The sequence below is a fragment of the Phycodurus eques genome, chromosome 2 (assembly GCF_024500275.1).
Source record: "Phycodurus eques isolate BA_2022a chromosome 2, UOR_Pequ_1.1, whole genome shotgun sequence".
Classification (NCBI taxonomy): Eukaryota; Metazoa; Chordata; class Actinopteri; order Syngnathiformes; family Syngnathidae; genus Phycodurus; species Phycodurus eques.
In genome coordinates, this window is record NC_084526.1 from 14,081,577 (window position 1) to 14,106,276 (window position 24,700).

At 42.3% G+C, this 24,700-nt stretch overlaps 1 protein-coding gene across 3 annotated transcripts in view; it reads left to right on the forward strand.

Moving 5' to 3' along the window:
- The window catches only part of LOC133397394 (semaphorin-4B-like), a 91,266-nt gene extending 67,010 nt beyond the window's left edge, over positions 1-24,256 (forward strand). For 2 of the 3 annotated variants that reach the window (XM_061668233.1, XM_061668243.1), the window contains exons 7-15: positions 1,886-2,002; positions 4,153-4,310; positions 8,888-9,069; positions 9,799-9,949; positions 10,043-10,253; positions 11,726-11,841; positions 14,155-14,312; positions 16,168-16,259; positions 17,450-23,913. In XM_061668233.1, the coding sequence (XP_061524217.1) occupies positions 1,886-2,002; positions 4,153-4,310; positions 8,888-9,069; positions 9,799-9,949; positions 10,043-10,253; positions 11,726-11,841; positions 14,155-14,312; positions 16,168-16,259; positions 17,450-18,216 (1,952 nt within the window). In that variant the 3' untranslated portion in view covers positions 18,217-23,913. Of the gene's footprint in view, positions 1-1,885; positions 2,003-4,152; positions 4,311-8,887; positions 9,070-9,798; positions 9,950-10,042; positions 10,254-11,725; positions 11,842-14,154; positions 14,313-16,167; positions 16,260-17,449; positions 23,914-24,205 lie in introns of those variants that run through there. The other variant, XM_061668251.1, reaches the window with a different exon arrangement.
- The last annotated feature ends 444 nt before the right edge of the window (positions 24,257-24,700 follow it).

Genomic DNA, 24,700 nt, shown 5'->3' on the forward strand with positions numbered 1-24,700 from the left:
ACTCCTTCTGACAGGGGATTCTGCCAGACGTTCCCAGCAGACCCTCACAATACGTTTGGGCCTGCCACGTCGGACCAGCATCTTCCCCCATCATCGGAGCTAACTCACCACCAGGTGGTGATCAGTTGACAGCTCCGCCCCTCTCTTCACCCGAGTGTCCAAGACATGTGGCCGCAAGTCCAATGACACGACCACAAAGTCGATCATCGAACTGCGACATAGGGTGTCCTGGTGCCAAGTGCACGTGTGGACACCCTTATGCTTGAACATGGTGTTCGTTATGGACAATCCATGACGAGCACAGAAGTCCAATAACAGAACACCGCTCGGGTTCTGATCGGGGGGGGCCGTTCCTCCCAATCACGCCCTTCCAGGTCTCACTGTCATTGCCCACGTGAGCATTGAAGTCCCCCAACAGAACAATGGAATCCCCAGCGGGAGCGCTCTCCAGCACCCCCTCCAAGGACTCCAAAAAGGGTGGGTACTCTGAACTGCTGTTTGGTGCATAGGCACAAACAACAGTCAGGACCCGTCCCCCCACCCGAAGGCGGAGGGAGGCTACCCTCTTGTCCACCGGGGTGAACCCCAACGTACAGGCGCCGAGCCGGGGGGCAATAAGTATACCCACACCTGCTCGGCGCCTCTCACCGTGGGCAACTCCAGAGTGGAAGAGAGTCCAACCCCTCTCAAGAGGACTGGTACCAGAGCCCAAGCTGTGTGTGGAGGCGAGTCCGACTATATCTAGTCGGAACTTCTCGAGCTCACACACCAGCTCGGGCTCCTTCCCTGCCAGAGAGGTGACATTCCAAGTCCCTAGAGCCAGCTTCTGTAGCCGGGGATTGGATCGCCAAGGTCCCCGCCTTCGGCCACCGCCCAGCTCACACTGCACCCGACCCCTATGGCCCCTCCCACAGGTGGTGAGCCCATGGGAAGGGGGACCCACGTTGCCCTTTCGGGCTGTGCCCGGCCGGGCCCCATGGGTGCAGGCCCGGCCACCAGGCGCTCGCCTTCGAGCCCCACCACCAGGCCTGGCTCCAGTGGGGGGCCCCGGTGACCCGCGTCCGGGCAAGGGAAAACGAAGTCCATTGTTTGTCGTCATCATTAGGGGTCTTTGAGCCGTGCTTTGTCTGGTCCCTCACCTAGGACCTGTTTGTCATGGGTGACCCTGCCAGGGGCATAAAGCCCCAGACAACTTAGCTCCTAGGATCACTGGGACACACAAACCCCTCCACCACGACAAGGTGACTGCTCAAGGATATACAAAATATATACAATATATACAAAAATAAATGCAATATAACAGCAGGCTACAGTCCATCACCTGGTGCAGTTCAGAATCAATATTTTTCTGATGACATGACAAAGACATAAAACATTTAGTCAATGAAATACATCACACTCATCAGAGATTCTGATTGTTAAATATATTCATGTGTGCAGATCACTATAGATCAATTAGAGGTAAGGAAAAATGCTGTCGTCATCAAAGGGCCTACTGATTCTCAAGGCCCTTGGTGGATTGGATTGACATGGCAACACAGATCCCAAAATCTGATTGGACATATCTAACATCCACATGCACTGGAAGCAGTAGAATTTTGGTTGTAAATGTAGGTCAATGCTTCTGGTGGTGTTTAGACCAGCACCAGAAGGCTTTTGCTTACCCTGACTGACCACCATTGCGAATGAGTCATCATGTTAACATGAGTCTTCAGTTTGTTTTGCACGATCAGTAAATAATGCGCTGGTTATTAGTACTTGGCTGATCCACTGATCAGACTTTCCTTTCATGCTTAACACGAGCGTATCATTTCTGTCTAATGTATTATGATGGAATATTAGCTAACTAATCCATTTTAAACATTTTTTTTTCTTCCTTTTTCAGATGGTGAGTTGTACACGGGCACGGTCAGCAACTTCCAAGGGAACGAGCCTGTCATTTATAAGAGTTTGGGCCAAGGAATGGCACTAAAGACGGAAAACTCTTTAAAATGGCTGCAAGGTAAAAACTTGATTAATCCTCACATCACACTGTATACATGCATTTTTTTCTACAGCAGATGATGTCCTTAATCAAATACAATGAGTTTGTTTTATGGAAGCTAGTGATTAACCCCAGTGTTGTACCTGAACGAGTGCAATGAACAAAAGTTGTTGAACGAGTTCATATTTTGGGCAAACGTGAACTGAACTTAGTTCATTTCTGCTTGATGAATATTATTGATAACACGCTCAAAGAACGGTTTTCATTGTCATTCAAGAGTGCCAGGTTTTGCTAGTGACTTCCAGGACAAAACCCGTCTGGACATACTAAATACAAGCCTTCATATGTCGGGGACGAACGCTGTACTTGGCAACCGCCGTTCATGTTTACATTCGGCAGGCACGAAGCAGCAGCCGGTGTGCGCAAGGTGCGTTCAGGGACACTGCGTAAATGAGAGTGAATGTGTTCTTTGGTTGTTTTGTAATGCAGTACATCATTGTAAAAATGATTACAAGGACAATTATTAATTGTATCAGAATGCTTTAGTTAAAATACTGTGCGAGCACACTGTCATAATATGGAAAAGTTCCACGCGTAACATCGGCGCCGAGCTGATCCGCTAGTACATCTTGTATTAATTATCTAATTATCTTACGGATGTAAATGTTAAAACGTTTTAAGCGACAGAGCGATGTTGGGGATTATGTGACAACACAGAATGAACTAACTTTAAAATCAGAAATTGACAATAAAAACAAAAAAATACTGTACTTAATATTTTTCTGGAGGATGCATTTGGGATTAGCCTTTGAAGTTGTTAATAGTGAAAAGTAAAGTGAAACAAACAATGGTTTTAGTCAATTCTTTTCCAGAATGAGAGTACTTAAAGAGGAGGATCCTATTCATGTGGCACAGCTTGGAGCAGGCATCAGGTGCAGGTGGAGATGGGTTGTGCTCAAATTGGAGGCCAGAACAAAAAAAGCAAAGAAATGAGGCAAATTTAATTTGATCTTAAATTTGTACATCAACACGTACTTGAGCGGTGTAAATACATGTTTTTCTACGTGAAGAACATTTGTTTATTTTGCCATAGTGTACTCTTCAGAGTCTTCCAGATTGCTTCATTTATGTTAAAATCAAAACAATTCTCTGCCCATTAGCGACACCCCCCCACCAGCTCCACCCCCCCTACGATGTTTTTTTTTGTCACCTTTTTGATGCCTTTGGTGTTTGCATGTCTGGAATATACATGAATCTGCATGTACAGGTTACAGCTCCTCAGTAAGTTTTATTGTTATATCATCTGTTTCCATCTATTGCGCCACCGTTTGTGTTAAAATTTCTGTTTCTTTCAGGGTTATAACACGGCAACACCGATGCTTGGTTAGCCCATCTATGGCATTTTGCATTGTGTGTTAGCCTTAAGCTAGCGGACTTTAGTTAGGCCAAGTTATGTGGTTTGGTTAAACACGCAGCGTATTTTTCTCTTTGTTTTGTCTTTACTTTTACAATAAACTTCAACAGCAGGTGGTAAAGAAAAAAACTGCTTAAAGCCTCTCTTTTGAAGAATTGCTCACTGTCCGACAAACTGCTGCTTGTTGTGAAGTTCAGCATTCGTAGCTCAAATTTCTACTCGCAAGTCAAAGCAAAAGACCGGCTGAAAGACAACTCGTATCTTGAAAATCTCAAAGGTCAGATTACTTAAAATCACCAACTTTTGTTTCAATACAAATTATTAATTGAAAAAAATGGACTGAACTGAACTTGGATGAAACAAGACTTGTATTATCCTTAATGTATCTGTCTGAGTAGGTAAGGTTTCAGAAGTAGTGCTCATTAGCAGGTCCCACTTGTTAATGTATGCAGAGAGGACAAGCTCCTCTTTAGATGGCTGGCTCAGCACACATGCTCTTTGTAAGCACTCTGTCAAAGGGCGCCACGCACCGTGCACAATTAAGGCCTCTTTTCTGTTTGGATCTGTATGTAATTCATGCTGATGAGACATCGGAGTACAATTACAGCCAGGGTTAAAGCTTCATCTACTCTCCAAGATCTGACGTTTTATGTATTTGACAACAAACGCGATGTAAAGGCTACTGTAGTTCTTATGCAAAAAGGCCAAACACATTCATCAATTTTTTTGTTTGTTTTACTCTGTTTTTCCACAGATCCATTCTTTGTGGGGTCGGCTTACATCGAGGAGAGTCAGCCAATAGGGAACCCTGTGGGTGACGATGACAAAATTTACTTCTTCTTCAGCGAGGCGGGGAAGGAATTTGACTTCTTCGACAACACCATTGTGTCGAGGATCGCTCGCGTGTGCAAGGTAAACACGACAGACACCTGGTCCGCTGTACGCACGAACAAACGCGCGCGCACACACACACACACACGAACAAACACGCACGCGCGCACACACACACACACACACACACACACACACACACACACACAGATGCCAGGCCTACAGCTGCCTTTGTCTTTCATGTAGGTACCACCATTTGCCACTCAGGGTGAGGTGGGATGGTCCCATGTTGGAACACGCAGGACGTGTGATGGAAATAGTGCAGCACAAGTTTTTTTTGTCTGATTGTACAAACTTGTTTTTATCACATTTCGTTTCCCTCCGTGGGAATCATCCACACCTTCTTTTTTCCGCTCTCCAATGTCATCAAGCAATTTCAACCTACATGTTAAGAAAATGATTATGTACTCTGAATAATGTATCTTTGTTCATCTATCCATGCCAGCAACGTATAGTGACCAGAAGAAGAATTAAATGTTCTTCTATTAGATGGCAGAAGGTACTGTACATATTTGCCGAGGTGGGTTCTAACGAGCTATAGTTACTCTTTACATTTACTCAAGTAACTTTTAGGGATAAATTGTGTTTGTCAGAGTATTTTTAATGCAACATACTTTTTACCTTTACTTGAGTATTTTTGTTAATCATAAACACTTCTTTTACTCTGTTCCATTGCGCTGCAATCCACTTGTTACTTCTATGTTTATCTACCGGTATTTATTATTACTTGCGCAATCTATTTTGTTTTGTCAGAGAGTCTTGTGTCACATGACTGTTTCACCAATCCAACTAACCCTAAACCCTAACCCTAACCCTGTTACTGAAAGTCACAAACAGTTTTTCCTTCTATAATGGAGAATAGGTTTCCACAAAAAATCCACAAATGCCAAACCACAAATTTGCGGGTGTCCACTGTACATCACTACAACAACAGCAATTCCTCAACAACAGATTGGAATTTGTTTTCAACCAATCATAGCATCCCGACCAGTAGCGCTGCTTTAATGATTGACATTCAATGACAACAGCTTGCCATAAGTTGTTGTTTAACTGACTTCTGTTGGTATTTTACATTGTGTCTCTATCAAGCTTTTAAAACTACATACAGTCACTGTCAGGTGGAAACCTGGTTTGGTCAATTTCTTATTTTCTTGACAAAGACTAATGGTCACTCCCGTGGTCTGTTATTACTTACAAATGAGTAACCAATCTTAAGTGTTGAAAATAGCTTTAGAGCAAATCTATTAACTCTCTCGGAAACACATCAACTGTCTGAGAAGTGTCGTATAACTCCACTGCTTCTTGACTTCAGGGTAGCCTCACGGCATTAATGTCGCCTCAAGATTGAAAGTCCATATGTTGTGAAAAAGAAAAAGAAAACTAGTGAAAATAGTTAGGTTAGATACAGTTTAGTTAAAAACTGATAGCTGTAATGCTTTGTTGCGGAAGGAAGTCCGTCAGCCACGAAGGTAACTTTGCATACAGATTAATTTTCGTCTATGATAGGATTTCAGTTCATGACAGCAATATACCAACTTTAATGTTGCGGCGTTTGGTAACTTAAGCAGGAGGGCATTTTTTGGATTTCCTGAAAAGTAGTATTTTGGGAGATGCGAGGATCCCGCCTGACAGCAATGATATACTTTAATGGATGCACGCCTTCCCTTTTCCATGTTATGCACCAGGCTTGTGTTTATTTAATCTTGGCAGGCTCCCCTCCAGCTCAGTGTGTGTTGTCAGATAAAGCGGACCATCTTTGCACATCTTTGAAGGTTTCCCGCCGTGTTCCTACTACTGTTTTGCTCTGCCTCCCCAAGTCATTCCGCTCGAGAGTTGTTGTTTTTCTTTTCCGACGTGACCGCTCCCCTTTCTCCCACTCAGTCTTTCCTGTGTTTATTCAGGTGTGCACACTGGATGTGTTGATGTGGAAATGGTGGTGAATTACTCATTAAAGCGTGGCACTGCTATTCTTTACCAGAGGTGGGAGAAGAGGGCGATGTAGCACAATGCATCACGATCAGATATCAATACCCTGGACCGGTCACCGGCCAATCGCAGGGGACACATTGACAAAAAAAAAAATTCACACTCACATTCACACCTATGGACAATTCTGAGCCATCTATGAACTTAACTTGCTTGTTTTTGGAATGTGGGCAGGAGGAAGTGTGAGTATCCAGAGAAAACCCACACAAGCACAGGGTGAACATGGGAACTGTGCTTAGATTAGAACTCAAAACCTCTTAACTGTGAGGCAGACGTGCAAACCACTTCCGTACCGTGCTGTCTTTTAATGTAAAGTAATTATCGTTACTGTCAACAATATCAATCTAAAATGACCAGTGAAAACATGGTTTATGACATTTTTAACATGTGACCGCTATGTTTTTTTTCTTTTGGCAATTAGTCAAAACCCAGTCGGGAATAGATTTGCCAACACCCTTGGATAATGAGCATTATGTTATACGCTGTTGATTAACAATAAAGGTCTAATTTTCCGAGTCTGACTAATGCGCTCAAGACAATCGGGTGGCGAAACAAATTTGCGCAAATGTCAACGTAAGCAATGATGTTAATGCTTTGAGGACATCATGAGCTTTGTGGAAGTGTGTCATTTTGTTTTGCAATCTATTGTTAATAGCTGAGGGAAAAAAACTGAAACTTGCAACTTACTGCCTAACCTACTCTTAGTTCGTGTTGCTTTTTTATGAAATATTTAGGAGTTAAGAAGTTTTTTTCCCCCCATTAATTGGACAAAACTGCTTTTCGTTGGAGAGGGGGGAAAAATATTTCTCTATTCCCCTAATTCAATTATCTATGATTAACGTGCAAGAAGACTGTGCAGTCTGTCTTTACTTCTTCCAATACGTACTGACATCAATGCTCTCTTACTTAGTGTGACATTTACTGTCGCTGGCTGCTAGAAAAGCCATAGAGGTTGACGTCCTTCGAAATGTATTGGTCCATTCATGAACACGTGTCGTGAATTTTGCCGTTCAGCTCCTTGTTAGAAAACAGCAAGTTGCGCAAGAATTAGTTAAACTTGGAACAGTTGGAGAAATGCATTAGCAAGTTTAAAGAAGGTCAATTTAAGTTCACATGTAAATGTTATATACTGTAGGGCATTTTACTGTAGGTTCATCCTGAATATTCATCCGAAACACCAATATCTCCATCATTTCTTCTGACGAGTGTAGTTTTTCATTATCTTCTCTATCCTATGTAAAGATGTTGGTAAACAATGTGAAACATGGATGCAACAGACCTTTTTTTTCTTTTTCTTTTCACAGTCCGACTATTGTCTGTGGGGAATCGCCCTCATGCAAAAGTATAGCACGGGTATTTTTAACAAGAACAGGAATGCGTGCTCCTCATTATTGCACGTGCAAAGTCTACTGTCGTCCAGCCTAATTGGCTCCCAGGCCTGCAGCAGTCCCACCAGTCTTCACCTCAGCACGCAGCGAGATGGTTGTTCGTGTTTAAGAGCTCACAGTGGGAGGGATTGTTCCACTTCTCACGTGTTCTTCCCTCCCCTGCGCTCTCATAAGGGAGTTCAGGATTTTTGAGGCCCTGACACTGCTGCAACTCATCATCAGATTTGGGTGTTTTTGTTCCTCCTGCACATGTGCCACCTGGCTGTTGGTTCGCTTCACCGTGTGTTTACAGGCTCGCTGATAATTACCAGGGTACCAGTGTTTATGTAGAGATTCTTCCCGTCTCTGTTAAATCTCAGGGGAAGATGTGAGGCGTGAACCCAAAAGCTGTAATTAATTTCCTACTTAGCTTAAACTTGTGCTATGTCCTCTTCTTCAAGAGGCAACTCCAAGCAAGTGGAGATATTGTTCATGTTTGTAATTTAATTCATTTAAAGCAGACCTATTTAGGCCACATGCCTAGTCTGTAAGTAAGTAAGCGCAACTTTAAACAGCTTCTCCTGGGCTCTTCAAGTGGATCCAAAGCAATACAAATTGTAATTACTAATGTTTTTACAGCCTACTAATTTGGACTCCTCAAACTGTTACTGTTGCACTTGTATAAAAAGAAAAGATTCACGCTGTTTATGATTCATTTTGAATGACATTCATGTTGTTTTGTTCTTTTATGACTGGCCCCGTGAGGGCAACCACAACTACGATGTGGCCTCAGATGAAAGGAAGTTTGAAACCCGTGCTTTTAACCATTGTGTAGCACTGTTATATATAGGTCGGTTGCTACTGCTATTGCTTTTATAGGACTCTCAGCTGGTTTATCATGCAGATGTTTGTGACCAAAGGACTTGATTTTATTTGGATCTTCTGTGACTAGTGTCATCTGTCTGTGCAACTTGCACAGTAGAACCCAGCAGTAGCCTTTAAAGGACAAGGAAGGAAATGCATCTGTGATAGACCACATTCATGTTCCAGCTTGAAAGCCCCCAGTGCGCCAAGCAAGGCATGCTTGGATAAGTTGTGTTGCATCAAACACTTCTGGGATGAATTCATCTGGTTCTTCCATGCCAAACTCATGGCTTTAAATACTCAGCTTTGTGGACTAGGGACAGAAAAGGGCATTCCCCAAACTGTTTCCGTGGAAGCGTAAAAGTTTCCGTTTGTTTCCAGGGCGACAGAGGTGGCGAGCGTGTCCTGCAGAAGAAGTGGACCACCTTCCTGAAGGCCCAGCTCCTGTGTTCCCTGCCAGATGATGGCTTCCCTTTCAACATCATCCAGGACATGTTTGTCTTGAAACCCATGGGAGACAGCTGGGAGAGCACTGTCTTCTATGGCGTCTTCACGTCACAGTGGTAAGTGACACAGCGACATGGTGAAGACGGTATCCTCTCGTTGGCTGGTTTGAAAACATACATACAGTACATATATACTCATACATATTTCTTATACTGTATAGGAAGGGGAAGTGGATAAATGCCATGTAACTGATAATCAGGGGATTTATATTTTGTAAATATGGCAATGTAAGAGATTGTTTATTGTGTTTTTTTTTTACGGGCGATTTAGAGTCTCCAATTCATGCATGTTTTTGGGATGTGGGAGGAAACCGGAGTGCCCGGAGAAAACCCATGCAGGCACGGGGCCGGGGATTGAACCCGGGTCCTCAGAACTGTGAGGCTGACGCTCTAACCAGTCGTCCACCGTGGCGCCAAAGTGATTACAAATTAAATTTAAATTAAATACAATTTGCCAGCCCAAAATATGGTAACATTGTACAAAATCTAAAAAATAATATTCAAATATGTTTAATATTGCCAATTCATTGATTAAAAATATTAAATCTAAAATACAGTACATAACTAAACTACACATGTTTAGTTTATTCATCATTAGGAGGTAGTAGGTTGCAGAATGGAGGGACAAAGCTAAAAACCTACAGTATTTTTGACTGCCAGACAGGTCTCTACCATAACACAGAAGCACTGACAGCTGACCACTTGTAATGTGTCATGGCATATACAATGACACGATTCAATGACATTCATTCACAACTCTATGTAAGTTCGTGACTCTGTTGACAGGTACAAAGGAGCGTCGGGCAGCTCTGCAGTGTGTGCCTTCACCATGGCACAGGTGGAACGGGCCTTCAATGGGCGCTACAGGCAGGTCAACAGGGAGACCCAGCAGTGGTACACGTACAATCACCCCGCACCTGAACCACGACCCGGAGCTGTGAGTTGCATTTCAAAAGCATACACTGTACTCTGTATTTGGATGAGCGCACTGTATATTTAATTATTATTAAATTATTGCGTGCCCGCACAGTGTGTGACCAACCACGCCAGGCAAATGGGAATCCAGTCGTCCTTGCACATGCCCGACAAGGTGCTCAACTTCGTTAAGGACCATTTCCTGATGGACAGTGTAATCCGCAGCGCTCCTTTGTTGCTCAAACGCAGCGTGCGCTACACGCAGATTGCTGTGCACAAGATCCAGGGCATGGAGAGGGCCTACGATGTGCTCTTCATCGGAACAGGTAGCACGAAAAACACAAGCCAGATCAGTGTTTGTCCAAAGCATGTCATGCAGTGTTTGTGTTGCTCAAAGGAGGTGTTTTTGTTTGTTTTGTTTTTTCATAATTCCAAACTGTTTTAAACGGTGTCTTAATAACATTTGTGAGAATCAAGAATCCTAGCACTCTTTACACACTATATCTTGTCTTGCCGAAATCAGCCAGTTTTAGGGGCCAGCCCCGTCCGTCTCAAGTAAGCGAGCCATGCAGCCCTCATCCCATATAACTGTACTGCTGAGACGATAGCAAGTCCAACTTTTGTTACCATAGTGACCGAGGGCGGAACCTACGAAATGCCATGTCATGCTTCTCGCTCCTACTTGTGGAAGCAGAGCCCAGCGTGTGGGGAAAAAGTAAGCGCTCATAATGACAATAAAAGCATTTTTACCCGTGGTGGCAGCAGTTCATACACTACATACACTGTGTGTATGTCGCGAGGATTGGGAGGGTTACTTAAAAATGTATATCGATGCAGTTATTAGTTACCCTTTTCAAAAATGTAGTCATTGATGTAATACAAGTATCATAATATACAAGAAATGTAACTTGATTACTTTCAATTACTTCTACCAAATATGCTAATAAAGACAAAAGGTGAGCTAGCCAGCCCACGTAGGCCAGCAGCGGTCTGGACGACTTTGAAAGCTCACAGTTGTCTTGGTTAATGTTATTGAGTTTTCCGGGAAGTCGCGACAGTCACCACCTACTCCTTTCCTACCGTGTCACCTTTAAACAGGCCACTTTTGTGAAGCTCAACAAGCTCATCAGAAGCTATCGCTGTTAGCTAATACTAATCTGTCCGTCCAGCAAAACTCAATACAGGTCTGCTTACCTTTTGGTTTGGTGATAGCAGCGGTGTCGCATGTGGGGCTTTCGGCACGATCGTTTTTCAAGTGGCCGTCACTTGAAAGAGGTTCTCGATCTTCATCCATTTTAGTTCATCATGAAACAGGTGGAGATACATGGTGTGGGAGGGGGGCTGTTGTACTACGTAGAGTCATGCTTGATGGGTGGGCAGACACTCCACAGACCCAACTGTTTGTTTCCAAAATGTGCCCCTCTGAAGGGTACCTCCAGTGCACAGTTTAGCATGGGCTGGGTGGAATCAGAATCATCTTTGTTTGCCAAGTATTTCAAAAACACACAAGGAATTTGTCTCCGGTAGTTGGAGACAAATTCTAGCTCTAGTACGACACCAGACAGTCAATTGACGGAGAATACTTTTGAGACATAAAGACATAGAAAACACTGTCACTGAGCAATAAAAGGTTACCAGTAATGTGGTAATGCCGGTGCTTTTTTTATTTTCTTTTGACAATTGTGCAAAAAAGATGCAGAGTCCTCTAGCAAATGTAGCAGTTTGAAATGATAGAACGATAGTCCGGTGCAATGAGATGACATGCAACCCATTGAACTTTGTTTGCCGTTGTGCCCAGATGACGGAAAGCTGCACAAAGCCGTCAACGCCGACGACAAGATGCACATCATCGAGGAGATGGTTCTGTTTCCCGTCCCGCAGCCCGTGCAGCACATCGAACTGGACCCTCAGAGGGTAAATACATTTGACAGAGCTTCTTAGATTATAATTCATTTAATAATAAGAAGGGAAAAAAAAGCACAAGAGCTAAATTGTCTTAGATGCCTGAAGACATCCCTCCCCTCTGGGGCCATCTTGCCCATTTTCTTAAGAATTATTTGGCCATCTGGAGCAGAGTTTATGATCCTCGCTGGTGTTTTAGCCGCAGCTCAATTTCATTACCTTCCCTTCTTTATGACATAATGGCCTCTCCCAGGGGCCAAAATGGACTCTTATCGAAAGATTATGTCATTCTAATAAAGTCCAAGCGTCTTTCCCATGTATTCTGGCCGATGAAATACAAACAAGATGATTCAGTGATGTTTGTTTAATATACTACTGGGAAAGACGGCCTTAATATAGACTCATGGCGTGCACGTCAAAGCTGGTAAAAACGAGTTGAGGACGGTATTTCGTGTATGCCTGGTCACCCCCAATTTAACTACCCCACTGGCGCCAAGCAAGGGACCATCTGGACAGATTTTGTGCGCTGTTTACTTAAATTGTTTTTAATTATGTAATTGCTTCGGCGTGAGGCAGCACGGCTGATAGTAGTTAGCACAGCTGCCTTGCAGTTCTGAGGTTCTAGGTTTGAATCTCGGTTCGGGCCTTCCTACATGGAGTTTGCATGTTCTGGCTGTTTTTGCGTGGGTTTTCTAAAGAATACTAAAAGAGAGTAAAATGAAAAATCATGAAAAGTATTAGTTCAGATCAAAACTTCTTCATGAGATTGACTAAACTGTTAAAAAAGATCAGTAAATCTCAAATAAATTTATGCTACCAAAGAAATACAATTTTAAAAAATACATTGGTTATGACATTTTTGCTCATGCATGTATTGAAGGCTCTAAATCACAGGAGTCAAACTCAAGGCCCGGAAGCCAGGTCCGGCCCGCCACATAATTGTATGTGGCCCGCAAACGCAAATCATGAGCATGGACTTCATGTTTCTTGCTAAAATGCCAAAATTGCCAATTGCCTTTGCTTTTAAAAAGACTGAGGTTTTTTGTTTTTTTTTGCCAATCCCCCTTTTAAAATAATAATATTTGAATTTTTTTTTTTACTGATTTCGAAACTGGTTATGAATCAATTTGTTGTGTATATGTAATAATTAGGATTTACACGATCAGGATTTTTGGGGCCGATCAGCGAGTTTAAAAAAACGATCACCGATCCGATCACAAGATGGAGGAATGTGTCTATTTAAATGACCTGTTCATTTACTGTATATACTTGTGTATTTAATTGCTCCAAAAATTATATTTACAATAAGTAATGTATCTTTGTTCCTCTATTTATGCCAGTGAGGCATAGTGACAGACAGAACAAATGAATGGTCTTCTATTAGATGGCAGGAAGTAAATACAATAGCTAATGTATCCACTTTTTGTGACATTTTTGTGTGTTGGTGTGCCGTGAGATTTTTCAATTATAAAATGTGTTCCTTGGATCCATAAAGGTCCACTCTTGTTGTCGTCGCCACGGTAAGGAGTGTATCCGGTCGCATTTGAGTTGACAAGATAAAGCCCAATGATCGTAAAAAAACGGGATGCGGTGGTATCGGAATACAAGATTTTATTGCAGCAGTCTGACAGTGCAATCGTGAAAGAGCAAATTTGTCTTGTAGTCTGATCTGGCCGGGCATTACGTGTTGTCTGTCCCACACCGCCAATGTTTTTTTTTTTTTTGTTTTTTTTATAAATAACTTCATTGGCCGTCAGATATTTACAGTACTACATCAAAACACATGCGACAAGGCTAAAAATAAACTAGCTTTTGGATTCAAATATACTGTGCACGCGGCGACGCGGCGTAAATGTCATTTGTGGAGCATTGATCGGATCGGCAAATTATTACATTAAAGCCGATCAGCATAAACTGCTAAATATCGCCGATACCGATCAGCCCGATCAAATCGGTGTAGTCTAGTAATAATATGAAGCAATCATATATTTATATGGTGGCTAACAGTCATAACGGCCCTCTGAGGGAAACGATAACTACGATGTACCCCGTGATGAAAATTAGTTTTACACCACTGCTCTAAATTGCCCTGAATGAATGGTGAATGGTTGTTTGTCTGTATGTGCCCTGCTTGGCTGGCAACCAGTCCAGGGTGTACCCCGCCTCTCACCCAAAGTCAGCTGGGATAGGCTCCAGCTTACCCGTGACCCTAACGAGGACTATAGATGAAGTTTTTTTTTGTGTGTGTGATTTTGCATGAAATTACTCGAGGCAGGATTGTTCTGATGAATATTACCATGCATGTTTTGTCCTTCCCATTTACAGGGCCTACTGTTTGTGTCATCCTACTCGGGCCTTGTGGAGGTCCCCGTGGCTAACTGCTCCAACTACCAAAGCTGTGGAGAGTGTGTCCTGTCTAGAGACCCTTACTGTGCCTGGACCGGACGGTTGTGTCGGGACGTCAGGATGGCACCGCCCGACAGGTAGGGCTGCAAGATCCGCAATTGGAACTGCAAATCAGTTTTTTTTGTTAAAACAAAGATGATTGTTAAACAAAGATGTGTAGTGTGTCTTAAATAAAATACAGCACCATAGTACAGTGGAACTGCAAAGGTCGAATGGAACGCATTCCAAGATACTGTTCAACCTAGAATTTGTTCAGATTTTGAAACATTTCCCATAGAAAATAATGGAAATTCAAACTGTGGCCATAACAAAACATTATTTAACAGCATAGGCAATGTTTTAAGTAACATTAAAAAAAAAATTAAGGGTCATACATGTGTAAAAATAAGATGTATAACAGCTGTATAATAAAACTGTGTACTGACCCTTAACATTGATTCTTAGCATCTTCATTTAACTGTCAAAACAAAGAAAAGAAAAACGTTAACTACTATTTAATAAATACAAATAATACAAGTGGAGTCAATATCACCCTAATGTGCCTTTGAGACTTCTCTATTACACCCAAAAAAAATTTGATTTTACATCCATCCATCCAGGCGACACGGTGGACGACTTGTTAGAGCGTCTGCCTCACAGTTCTGAGGACCAAGGTTCAAACCTCGGCCCCGTCTGTGTGGAGTTTGCATGTTCTCCCCGTGCCTGCGTGGGTTTTCTCTGGGCACTCCGGTTTCCTCCCACATCCCAAAAACATGCATGGTAGGTTAATTGACAACTCTAAATTGCCCGTTGGTAATTAGGTGCAAATGGTTGTTTGTTTGTATGTGCCCTGCGATTGGCTGGCAACCAGTTCAGGGTGTACCCCGCCTCCTGCCCGATGATAGCTGGGATAGGCTCCAGCAGCCCGCGACCCTAGTGAAGAGAGGCGGTAAAGAAAATGGATGGATGGATCCATCCATCCATCCCAGCTATCTTCGGGCGGGAGACAGTGCTTTGAACCTTAGTCCTCTTACATCAGCATCCCTTGTTGAGGCTGCTTCTTGTCGCAAAAAAAGCCAACAAAAAAAACAAAAAAGCAAAGCATGGAGCGTTAACGATTTGATGGTGGCCGACCTGACATTGACATGACGGCGGTGTGACTTCTGAGGTTTTAAAAGGCACATTTTTGGGGGGTTCGAATAACATACTCTATTACAGTGTTTCTCAACCAGTGGTTCGTGGACCTCGAGTGGTCTGTGGTTTAATTGCAAGGGGTCCGTGAAAATAAAATGTCTTTTGAAAAGATCCTATGACATTTATAGAGATTGGATTATTTTACTCCAACGTGACTGATACCTTTATTTACCTAAACAACAGAGGGTAGCATTATTTTTCCCTCTAATCCCATGTTTCTCAAGTGTTATTCATTGCATTTTAATAAGAGCTCTCGGCCCCATTTGCAATGTTAAAGGTTTTGCATGCTGCTGTTAATACAAACTTAACATGAGCTGCATTCTTTTCAAATTACGAGCCCCGTCGCGTTTCAGTTGGCATACACCATTTATTTCTTAATCATGCTTTTATTGTGACACATCTGCAGGAAAGTGTTGCAAGAAAACTCATTAACTTGCAAGGTTCCGTGGGGCCCCAGGGTCGATCAAACATTTATTGGGGTCAAGGACCCCAAAAAGGTTGAGTCCCACTGCTCTAATGTACAACTTAAGCAGTTCTACTGTTCCGCACTGTGTACCAAAACAAATGAAAAAACAGGCCAACAGTCATGTTGTGAGCTAGCGCAAGATGCTGTTAAAAAGAAGATTGTTCCCCTTTGTCACGCTGCACTGGCAGTGTTATCACGCCTTTAATGAAAGACTGTAGATGGATGAGCATGTGCACACAACATGTCACTTAACTGCAGCTGTGGGTGTTTTGGTTTGTTGTGTTCTGTCTCAGCCACTGGCAGCAAGATGTGGAGGAGGCTGATACATCGGCCATTTGTAACAAGACGCTCTCCGGCCCGAGAGCTGTCCGACCAGCAGCTGCCCGTGAGTGTGATTCTTAAAGAGTGACATTTTTTCAAATCAAAAGGCACTTGGATCTTGTGGCTTACACAATGAAGCAAACAAGTCGACTGTTCAGCATTTTACAGAACCCCAATATGGTATTATAACCCTTTCAGCGCAATGGATATTTGAACACAAATGGTGAAGCAACACATGTAGCCAGACAATATGGCAATACTCATGAGCAAATATTCATTAACTTCTGTTAACAATGACTAATACAGTTAGTGATGCACCACATTTTCAGACAGAAAATCTTCGCCCAAAAGTGCACTTTCGCTTTCGGACAGAAAAACTTCTGTCATCGAAATAAAACGGCCAAAACAGGATGTTGTTATGATGCAAGCAAAAACTCCGGCCAAGATTGTGTACGCTATATTGTAAAAAAAATAAAATAATAATAAATAACATTTTTAAAAGAGGCTCGTCCACATTGAACAGTTGCCCAGTCTATGACAACTATCAAGGAAATATGTCACCCTCCAGCACAAAATCAATTGGAAGTCGCATGGATGTGTTTTGAGCTATATGCTTACCAATGATGTAGAGATTGTAGTAATCAGGTAACATTTGGTAAAGATATGTCCGTTTAAAGATCAGAGGCGGCAATAAGGATGTTTTGTATACATCACAAGGGACTGTATTACAGCCTCTTGTTAATTCGTAGATTTAATGATGTACATTTTAATTAAATCTGTTGCTGTAGAGAACCCCAACCTTTCTGTTGATACCAGAAACCATATGATGTAGTTTTCCTTGTTTTGCGCGTGGTGGCAACTGATTAGTGTCGTTGATTTTTCGTTGTCGTCGTCGAACATTTCTCATGGAGATTGCGCTGTACCCTCACAATTAAAGCATTTTTTTTAGGCATTAAGGTAAGAAATTCACATCAGTTCCAACTGGCAAGTGATTTTTTTTTACTTATTTTTCTGGTGTATGAATCACAGTCTTTTTCACAGTCAATGCTTTATGGGCTCAGATAAAAACACATCCATGTGACTTCCATTTTCGTGCTGGCGGGTCACATACTGTATATTTTAAAAGTTGGATTAGTTTTTAAAATTGCATGGTGGGCTGGATTAAATACGCTCAAGGCCCTAAAATTGTTAAGTTCCCCACATTTATTTACTGTATGACACACATTTAATGTTTCTTGTTCATTCTTGGGAAAGGTGGATCCCGATGCCATCTTATCACAATCCCTACCAACACATTACGGGTCTTGCCCTGCAAGCTGCGCTCCAACCTGGCCCAGAGGAAGTGGCGCTACAGCGCCAGCCAGTTCCTCTACACCACCCCCGAGGGCAGCCTGGTGGTGGTGGCGCAAGCCGACAAGACGGAGACCTACGAGTGCTGGTCGGAGGAGGAGAGTTTCCGCCAGCTGCTGGCCAACTACTGCGTGAGAGCGGAACCTCACCTCGAGAGCACCACGACCGCGGTGAGCCACTCACGCACCCCACACGTGAAGCGCGAGGAGGTCATGATCCTTCCAGGCGAGTCTCGCTCGGAGCAGATCCACACCAAGACCTACTGGAACGAGCTCATCGTGGTTTGCGCCCTGCTCGCCTTCTCCCTCGTTGTCTTCTCCTTGTTCGTCATCTACCGCAACCGCGACCACATGAAGTCGATGCTCAAGCAGGGTGAGTGTGCCAGCATGCAGCAGAAGAAGCCCAGGATGGCCGGCAAGCCCACAGAGAGCCTGCCGCTCAACGGCAACACCATCCCTGTGTCCACGTCGGACCACAAGGGCTACCAGACACTCAACGACAACTACATCTGCAGCACGCCAACCAGGGAGTCCTCGCCAGAGAGCAAGAGCTTCTCCGACGCGTCCGATGGGCGGCCACTCAACGTCAAAGAGAGCCACGTGGAGTACTCGCCCACTTGCCCCCGGCCCAGAGTGCGGTTAGGCTCGGAAATTAAAGACTCCATTGTGTGAGATGAGACCCAGACATATTTTTGTTTTGCTCTTTTTTTTTTTTTTTCTTTCAAGCTGCGTGGGATGGCAAAAGCAGCTCCAGCAGAGTCGGGGACTTGACAGCTGCTCTCCAATAGTTTAGTCAATTTCCTCATGGCCACTAATTGCATACAAAATGCGTGCAGAGTGTGGCAATGCAAGACAGAAGACGGTCTCGCAGTATTTATGTCTTCAAGTCAATTGTCCTTAGACGTCTACTGCCCTGGCCGTACAAAAGCCACCAAGTTCAGGTTCAACGAGGATGAAAAACTGATGCGTTCGTACTATGTCTGTGTGGACGATGATGAACAGATAAAAGACGATGAGACTGTATAACAGCTTAACGGATCAAAGAGGCAACAAAAAGGCCACTAAACGCGCTAACTCGTACCTCCTGAATGTATGTCCCGAAAAGAAAAGAAAAGAAAAAGTCTGTTTATTCGCTCATACCAGTGAACGCACCGTGGGCCGTCGGACGGCAAGCGTCTACGCTGAATCATGCAGGTACTACGATGATTACGAAATATGGGAGCATTAAGCGGGGTACACGCATACCTATAATCAGGCTGAATTTGAGCATTATTCCTCCCTTGATCAAAGTCGCCAAAGGCCTAATTGTCGGTTGTCTCTAAACGATTATCCTGAGCAATTAACCAGGGGTGTCAGGTTTTTTCCATACCCAATCTGCTTGGAAAACAACAATCGTAATGTTAAGCCTGTTCAGTATTTACGATTTTACACAATTGTCTATCGTGTGGTCAACACCAAGATGGGCTGATACACGGACACTGTGATTGTGACATGGAGGAGAATGCTAGCCAATCAGCAAGCTCGCCGAAGCTGGCGCTGTTGCTCAACACAAACAAAGGAGAAACTGGTTGTCTTGCTTGTTTGCAGAATGTCTCTCACAAATCATTCACCCAAAAAAAATAAATGACAAGGAGACGAGAAGAGTTTGCACCAGATTAACTAACACATGGGCTGTGTTCAGACTCATTCACGCATTCCCCACTCCTACATTTTTTAATGTAGTGGACAACAGCGAACCCTCGCATATTTGCAGTTCAGCATTCGCCAATTTGCCTATTTACGAATTTGTTTTGGAACATATCCGCCGCTCTTTGCTGAAAAACTATCAGGATTGCTTTGGCTCCATCTGGTGGCATTTGGGTGTCAAGGAACTATGTTGCAGTGAGTTGAGGAGTTCCAGTTACACAAAAGTTAAGCTTTTCCACCAACTTGTCTCACCTTTAGGCAAAATAAACATTTTTACGGCAGGTGCCAATTAATGACGGATTTTCAATATTCGCGGCAGAGCTTGGTCCCAATGTCCCGTGAATAGCAGGGGAACACTGTACCCGGAGAAAACCCACGCAAGCACGGGGAGAACATGGAACTTAACGCAGGAAGGCCAGAGCCCAAAAATAGTTTTCGAATACTACTTGGGCAGGCTGTTAATTACATTTTTACTGTTGCATAATTACAATACGGATAAACGTCAGTCAGTGGACCTTCAGTAATAAATATTAAACAAAGAAATTATAATAACTATTTGAATTTTCGCTCAGTATATTTTACCAAATTAATGCAAACAAAGCACTAGTTCCATCCATTGTTTTGTGTTTTATGCATTTAGTTTTACTGTATCAGTGATATACTTAGATATATTGCCTTTCTAGTGACCATCAGTTGCTCATTACTTTTCAATAAGCGTTGTGGGATACTTTGAGGGCACTATATAGGTGATAATTTATACATTCCAACAGCACTACAAATAGGCCAACTGATTCCGAACACAGCGTCCGGCCACCTGCTTCTATTTTGTATTTTTTGGCTGTCTGGATGCCCTGTAGCACCATGCTGCCTCTCACAGGTCAGTTTTGACACTACGACAGACATGGTTATGTGTGCTGTGTTGGTCATCTTGAGTAGAACACGCTTTTGGATTTTCTTGTCGTGTGTAAAAATTGGTATGCGTATACCCCACTTTACTTAACAGAAAGCCAAGGAGTAAAACAAAAAACATTTTCAGGGTCGCACCGAATCATCATGTGCTCTGTGCCAAAAAAAATAAAATTAAAAAATAATGAACTGAAAAAGAAGCAACAATGAACTCATCAAAATGCAATACTGCCATTGTATTGTGATGACCAATTCCACATCGTTTGATTTAGCATTGGAAAGAGCAAACAGAGGGTTTTGCTAAAGGCATTAAGATATCATCCTGTGTTCAGTGGTGTTTTTATATGAATAAAAGAAAACGGTGGGTCGCAGACCACTTAGGTAGATACAGTATAAACCAGGATAACTACACTACTCTTACTGTCTGCTTCTCTTACTACAGCAACGTACTCAACTGTGCAGCCCACAAAAAAAAAAATGTCAAACCTAAAATAGAATATTAGCTAGCAGCTACAGCAGTGGAAAACAACAGAATTGTCTTTGCCACATCACATTGTCGTGGTCACCTGTTGCTAGGCAGGAGTCGTGGGGTACAACAAGCCCAATGAAAAATCCCCACTCACTGTTCCTGCCACCTCTCCCTGACCTTTCTCTGATGTGGTGGTCCGGGAGCACTCTGCATTAGGTCATAGTTAAGTGTGACTGGCATATCGAGCATGTATATCAAAATTATTATTTTAATGAAATGTTTTTTTCTTTATTTTATTTTTAAAATGCTATTTATGGGACACTGACAGTACAAACGCTAACTACCGACTTGGTGCAGCAGCCATCCAAGAAAGGACAGGGAGATCTGGCAGAAAAGAGGAAGTCGGTCAGATGCAAACCAAGGATATTTTTCCAAAAACATCAGTATTATGTTTATTTATACACAATTTACGCACAACTATGTATTGGATATTTTAAAAAGACATCTGTTGGACTTAGTACTCAGAGGTAGAAAACATTTCTCCCCCCCAAAATGTTTCATTCCATGCTCGCATCCATCGTCACTTGAGTCCGATAAAAAGTACAAAAAAATCAGGGTGTTTGCACAGCTTGTCAATTTACACATAGAATGCAACTACTGTACTGAGAAAATAGCAAGAAATTACGCTGGGACCATTATGAACATTCTGTGTACACTATTGAGACTTAATAAGCAGACGTTTCCCAAAGATGTTAGAAGCTCATAGAGAACAATATTACTAACAATGTACAATAGGGCACATAATATATACAGCACCACTTTACTGAACTTTCCGTATCTATCTCAGCATAAAACCTTTCAAATACTAAGTGACTGACAAGTGGTTCTGTTCCATCGCATCCAGCTGACAGTGTAATTGCATAGCGTAGCGCGCAAAAAGTGGTCTGTGTTTCTTTTTTGCTTTATATTGACGATCTGTGCTTAATATTCTGTGCGTGTGTGAGTTTTTAAGGGACCTTGTGTAAGATGTGTTGTATAGAATTGAACCTTTTGCCACCCATATTTTGCTGCCTCCATACGTAATACTGCTAATGAGCACACTTGTGTTTGTGCATCAAGCATATCAAAGCAGTATCTAGTTATACTGTACATTTAGTAAAAGAGGACAACAGCTACGTCAATTACAAATATGCCGATACTAGCCACTAGTTAGCTTAGCATTTCTGGAAATGGTGCCTTTATGACTTAAAAGGTGACACTTCAGTTTAGAATGTGCCAAAATTGTGTAAATTGGGCCTTAACATGCTGGTGGTTTGATATGGTTACTGCTAGAGTGATCCAAGCTACCTGTGTTTGTGCTAACTGCTAAGTGTGTTTAAATCTGAAAATGTGCATTGATAAAACAATTTTTAAACGTCTACAATCCCAATATGGGGCGTAGCACCAGATTCTAGGCCCACATACAGTAGCTTTATGGAGGGCCCCCTCCTAGAAATAATTTATCGGGGGGGGGCAGTCAGAGGCCCTCCAAAATGCTCATGGCCCTGGGACAGCTGTCCCCCCCCCCCCCCCCCCTCAGTGCAACACCCCTGATAAAAATGGGGGCATGCGGTAATACCAGTCACGAGGTAGCTTAGCAACAGTAAAAACTGTGACACAGCTTTTAATCGTGTCTTAAACATTCGTATTTATGAATTGGTACTGAACTCGCGCCTACATAGATTTTGTTACATTTAGAGCAAGCTCAGCTCGCTACATTTGTGAAGCTTGTTGAAATCTGCAAATTTACAACATTAACTTATTGAGTATTGGAAAGTCTACAATCCCGATATCGCGTCCATATGCTAATACTTGTCCCTCACGCTTGTTAGCCTAGCATAGCCATACACTACAAACGGTGACACTACAGTTTTTAAACTCGTGTTTTAAAGCTCAATATGTATATTAAAAAAAAATTAAATTCTAGAATTAGTCAAGCCAACGGCTAAATTCGCTCAAATTTGCAAATACTGCATACGCCATTAACTGAAATTGTTAAAAGTCAAGAATGTCAATTAGTCCATATGGTAACACTAGCCTCTAGTTAGCTTAGCAATGCTTGAAATTGTGCCAAGCATAACTTAACTTGACACTTCAGTTTAAAACGTGTGTATTAAAGTCAAGTGGCCTACAGTATGTGTGAACTGTGCGTTATTAGGATTTCCTCAGTTTCTAGGCAGGACACGCCCCACTGCAACATGATTGGCTCCTGCGTCACGGGAAGGGCAGGCTACGCAGATATACAGTAACAAGGTGACCATCCCAAACATGTATCACATTTGCACGAAATAAAAACAAAGAAGTTTGTTATGGTTAAATTTAGGGCGAGGGTTGGGGATTAAGGTGATTTAAGATGGGTTAAGGTTCAGATTAGGGTGAGTTAGGGTTAGTGGGAAATATATTAACCCCACCACACATAAATCACATACTTCTTTTCCCATCTGGAAGCAGTGGCGCGTATTCTACCGGGATACAGCATCCAATCATAGAGCAGCGGCGCTCGTCTCGGAGCCAGTAATATTGCAGCGGGGCGTGTCCTGCCTGAAAACGTTGTGGGAGTCCTAATAACACATGAACTGCGCCTAAACATGCTGCTAGTTAGAATTGGTTACTCCAAGATGAGACAATTTAGCTAAAAATTGTTTGGATTTACATTCCCCCCCCCCACAGGAACTACTGAAAATGTAATTAAGGACCCTGGGAACTTGATTACTTGATCAAAAGAAGAATATGCTGCTTTCATATGCTTGATAACCACATAAAAGTATCAAATGTTTTTGTCGTTCTGCCTTTTTTTCGACACGTGCCGTGTCGTACCGACTAGCAAAACATATTCAATTCACAACACTGGTCATGCTACCATTGCTTACATTAGCCGCTAACCACAAGACTGGGGGCTGCTTAAAATGCTTTCTTATTTTGCACGCACATGCCTTTCTCCAACTCTGACGTGTACAGTATACAGTAGTTACCATTTGGCCTTAATTGTCGACATGGATATTTATTAATGATGAGCATTTTGTTCCAACGCAGTGAAGCATGCTTCGTTTTGAGCGGCTCCTGGATGATGCAACATACTGTACTGGACATGAATGTAGCCACATGTGTAAAGCCATTTTCCTTTAATGGCCCCCCTCATTGCTTTATTATTATTTCGTTTTGTTTTTTTTTTCTTCCCAAAACAGTCCCATGACAAATACCAGCACAATAAAAGTACAACTAACATTCAATTTTCCTTATCGGCCTCATCCAATGAAACTCTATCCACTTAGTTGATTGAAAAACAAAGTAGACATATGTGGTCTTGCCTGCATGATTCCCTTCTTTTTTATTATTATTATTATAATTATTCGTCGTGTAAATACTTGTGAACTGTATTTTATTTTTTTTTTGTATTATGGAGATGAATTGTGACTGTTGTTTTTGTTATAATGTACATAAAAAGCACTTTATTTTAAAGTTTTTAAGATAAATGAATAAAATCAATGTTTTTTGACAGACTCGTGTGTGTGTGTGTGTGTGTGTGTCTGTGTGTGTGTGTGTGTGTGTGTGTGTGTGTAGGTGTAGGTGTCTACAGAGATAGAAAGACTCATTGCCAGCTAGAGAAAACGCTTGATTTCAGTTGTTGCTGCTGCGGGTGGCCAGGTTCACACAGGGCCAGGTCGCTTTGAAAAGTTTTTTTTTTTTTTTTCCTTAATAAATAAAGTCACCATTTAAAAACTGCATTTTACGTTTACTTGGGACTTGGGTAATCTTTGTCTGATATTTACATTTATTGATGATCTCAAAGTGGGGAAACTGCGAAAAAGAAATTTGTATCTGAATTTGACAAGGGGACCGATACTTTTTCACGGCACTGTACGAGTGGATAAGCTGCTCATACTATTGGGCTTTTTTTTTTTTTTTTTTTTTTTTTTTTTGTATATTCTTACAATCTAAATGTAACAATTCGTATTTTTTTAAATGATTATTCTACCTGTTGAGAGAATAATAATCAACAATTAAGAACACGATTTGAGTGTTGTAACGTTGTCCTTAAATATCTCGACTGTCTGA